Below are 3594 nucleotides of genomic sequence, written 5' to 3' on the forward strand. Positions count from 1 at the left end.
AAACCTTCTCATTCAACACTCACTTGTTTCACGTTTGCAATTGTACTGACTTGACTAGCATCACATACAGTTAATTTGACTCTTAAAAAAGCATAACTTAAAATATGAGGTTAGTTTGAGCCTTAGAAAAGTGTTATAGTTGAATAATTGGCCGTCGCGTGTTGGTCATATATAATAGAGAAAAATGAAATATGTAGGCATGGGATTGATTTACTGTAATATAATATTAAATACTGTGGCACATGGTCTATTAAATAGAGCCTTAGTACTATATAAATAACCTTGCATGGTTTCAAAGAAAACACACACATTTCAAAGGTAAAATACCCATCAGCTCCAAATCCCAGTCTCTTGATTATTACTACATCACATATAAATGGCTCCATCAATTTCAATCAGCAGCGAGACCTCAAACTACATCAGTGAATATGTGATCAAAAAAGGATATGGAGTGAAGGGTCTGTCAGAAACTGGACTGAAAACCCTACCAACCCAATATGTTCAGCCAATGAAAGAGAGGATCGACGTTGACGATGTGTTGGCTGGAGAGGCGATTCCGATCATTGACATGTCGGAGTATGACGAGAAGAAGATGGCAGACTCGATCTGCGATGCTGCAGAGAGATGGGGTTTCTTTCAGATCGTGAATCACGGCGTTCCAGTGGAGGCTCTGGAGAACGTTCAGGCGGCGACCCACCGCTTCTTTGGTATGCCGGCGGAGGAGAAGAACAAGTATTCGAAGGAGAACTCGGCATCAAACAATGTCCGGTATGGCACGAGCTTCACTCCTCAGGCCGAGAAGGCTTTGGAGTGGAAAGATTTCCTCAGTCTCTTCTTCGTCTCCGAGGAAGAAGCCTCTGCTCTGTGGCCCCCCACTTTCAGGTACGTAACATTACCGGCCAGCAAAATACGTTTGATATACAAGATGTTTGAAACTCAAACGAACTCAATGCTACTTTCAGGGATGACGCTATCGAGTACATGAGAAAGAGTGAGGTGGTGATCAAGAAACTGCTTGATGTGCTGATGAAGAGGCTAAACGTGAACGAGATCGACTCTGAAAGAGAGAATCTGCTGATGGGGTCAAAGCGCATCAACATAAACTACTACCCAGTCTGTCCGAATCCGGAGCTCACCGTCGGAGTCGGCCGTCACTCTGATGTCTCCACACTCACCATCCTCCTCCAAGATGAGATCGGCGGACTTTACGTCAGAGATAACAAGAGAGACAGTTGGATCCACGTCCCTCCCATCAAAGGCTCTTTGGTCATCAATATCGGCGACGCCCTTCAGATAATCAGCAATGGCCGTTACAGAAGCGTGGAGCACAGAGTTGCGGCTAACGGAAAGAGTAACCGCATTTCGGTGCCCATTTTTGTCAATCCCAGGCCGTGTGATGTTATCGCTCCTCTGCCTGAGATTCTAGCCACAGGAGAGCACCCAATTTATAAACAAGTTCTCTATTCCGACTATGTCAAACATTTCTTCAGAAAGGGCCATGATGGAAAGGAAACGGTCGACTTCGCAAAGATATAACCTTTTTTTTCCTACGACCCATGTTATTACCAAGAAATATATTTATTTAGTTGTGCCTTGCAAATAATAACATTCGTTTATCGATCAGTTTATAAAATAATTCTGCAATGGTATCTTATTTGGCATCTTGATCTTCAGCTACTCTCTGTTACTTCATTCAAATGCATAGCATGTACTTCACGTGTCAGAGAAAGGTACATGATATTTTAAACCTTATACGAGAACAATAATTAGTGACCGGTGAAGAAGGTTTTTTTTTACGAGCTAGTCCTTTTTTTTTTTTTTTTTGTCAAAATCTAACTATTTGATAATTGACAATATTTTTTACCCCTAAAATTTTTGTATTGTAAATAGACCTTTTTCCTCACTTTTTCTTCCAAATATAAACATTTCATCTATCAAACTCCTCAGAAAATCTCTCAAATTCTCGTACTATATATTAATATATAACTATTATATATGGTCATAAATTTTGTTAAATTCGTATATATTTGTAATATACATTTTTTATTTATTGCTATAATGAAGTTAAATTTAAAATATATATCAATCTCGCGGGTCTTGCTCTAGGATCAGATCTGCGATCTCGTTCTGAGCCAAGTCGTGATTCCTCCGCAGTAGTAGGTGCAGATTATATCGGTTGTTTTCTGCACGAGAGTTCTCGCCTCTTCCAAACGTGTTGGGAATTTGATTGTTCATATATTCTCAATTATGAGAAAATTGAATTTTTAGAAGAAAAGAAGAAGATTGGAAGAAAATATTTCGGGCTATTTAAGTCGTGATGTCCCCTCCTTCTAGCGCCAAAATATTTTCACTGAAAATTGGACAACGTCGAAGACATCGGACGGCTCGACCCAAGGCCAGGCTAGGTGGCCGCGCCCGAGCCGGATTTGTAGAAACTCGAAAGTCACGAGTTCGCTCTCCTAGCTCAAGAATGTTCTTCGTTCGTCGCGGGGATCTGAGAATAATAAGAATAAGAAAATAAACTAGAAGGGTGCAGAGGTTCAACATTAGTCTGATTGCTATGTGTGAGGTGGGGGTGTCGTTATTCTTTGAGAGTATTTGAGAGAATCAGGCGCGATCTAAGTGAAATTTTGTGAAGAGGGTCCTCTGCAGTGTTTCACAACTCTGAAAGCGAGTGATTATGCTGAGAGAGAATTGTGTGCATTGCTCGCTAGATCGTTTGGCATGGAGCGCGCGGAGTGAATTGGCTAGCGCAGGTGTACAAGGCCGTGCGCGCCGCACCAGGTGATGGGCGCGACGCCGAAGTTGCTTTGCGCCGCGCGCTTGATTTTTTAAGCGCGGGTGGTGTGATTTTGGAGGAGCACTGAGGGGCGGTCCTCAGTGCTTGAGTGCGGCGCAATCAAGATAGGGCGCGGCGCTACAAGCCCTTTGTGCACCATGCGCCTCTTCGCGCGGTACGTGCGCGCTAGCTCTAATATGAGTGGCCTTTTGCTCTCTTTGGGTCTTGATGGAATTTTCTGTGGCTCGGCCCGTTGGATTTTTTTATGCGGAATTCGTCACAAGTCGCGATTAATTTAATATTTCCGGTTTCTCGAAAACGACCGACAACAACTGCCAAGTAGAAAAAAGTCAAGAACTCGCTGAATCATAGTCAAGAGTACACATGTTATAGGTTGATTAATGATGAATGGGATGAATGAAACAGATGGACGAAGAGGCATATGATGACAACCAACTTATCTATGTTGACACGGTTCCGGAGGGCAAAACATTGCAGCAAATGAAGGAGGAGATTAATGATGAATGGGATAAAGAAAATCGGGTGCATTGGCAGATTATTTCAATCAACATAAAGGATTCATCGAAAATACCAAGAATCACTCGATCTCCAGAGAAATACACTTCAACTCTCGTAATGAGGCCATATATGAAGTTGATCCAAAACATTGATCACCCTCAAAAGATACCTCTGTCTTCTCATTTTTCTCAACCATCCCTTGAATACATCCTTATAATGGAAACCTGCTTGAAAATTGGGCTGAAGAAGAAGAGTGATGACGGGAGTTGGTACATGAAATCTGAAGAAACCTTACC

The 3594-nt window shown here is 42.2% G+C and overlaps 1 protein-coding gene across 1 annotated transcript; it reads left to right on the forward strand.

Annotated features, from left to right (window-relative positions):
• Window positions 1-308: 308 nt before the first annotated feature.
• On the forward strand, window positions 309-1633 carry LOC149390313 (feruloyl CoA ortho-hydroxylase F6H1-3-like). Its single transcript, XM_089620471.1, has 2 exons — window positions 309-882; window positions 963-1633. Exons 1-2 carry the CDS (start codon window positions 377-379, stop codon window positions 1534-1536), a joined length of 1080 nt encoding a protein of 359 aa, XP_089476597.1. The 5' UTR covers window positions 309-376; the 3' UTR covers window positions 1537-1633.
• The last annotated feature ends 1961 nt before the right edge of the window (window positions 1634-3594 follow it).

Source organism: Urtica dioica, chromosome 7, assembly GCF_054948205.1.
Source record: "Urtica dioica subsp. dioica isolate 48M chromosome 7, U.dioica_male_clone48M_v1_H2, whole genome shotgun sequence".
Lineage (NCBI taxonomy): Eukaryota > Viridiplantae > Streptophyta > Magnoliopsida > Rosales > Urticaceae > Urtica > Urtica dioica.

Excerpts from the sequence above, each read along its gene's own strand:
- LOC149390313 (XM_089620471.1), top strand. The coding sequence starts at position 377 with ATGGCTCCATCAATTTCAATCAGCAGCGAGACCTCAAACTACATCAGT. Across the intron at positions 883-962 it reads CTGTGGCCCCCCACTTTCAG|GGATGACGCTATCGAGTACA; the intron begins GTACGTAACATT and ends TGCTACTTTCAG.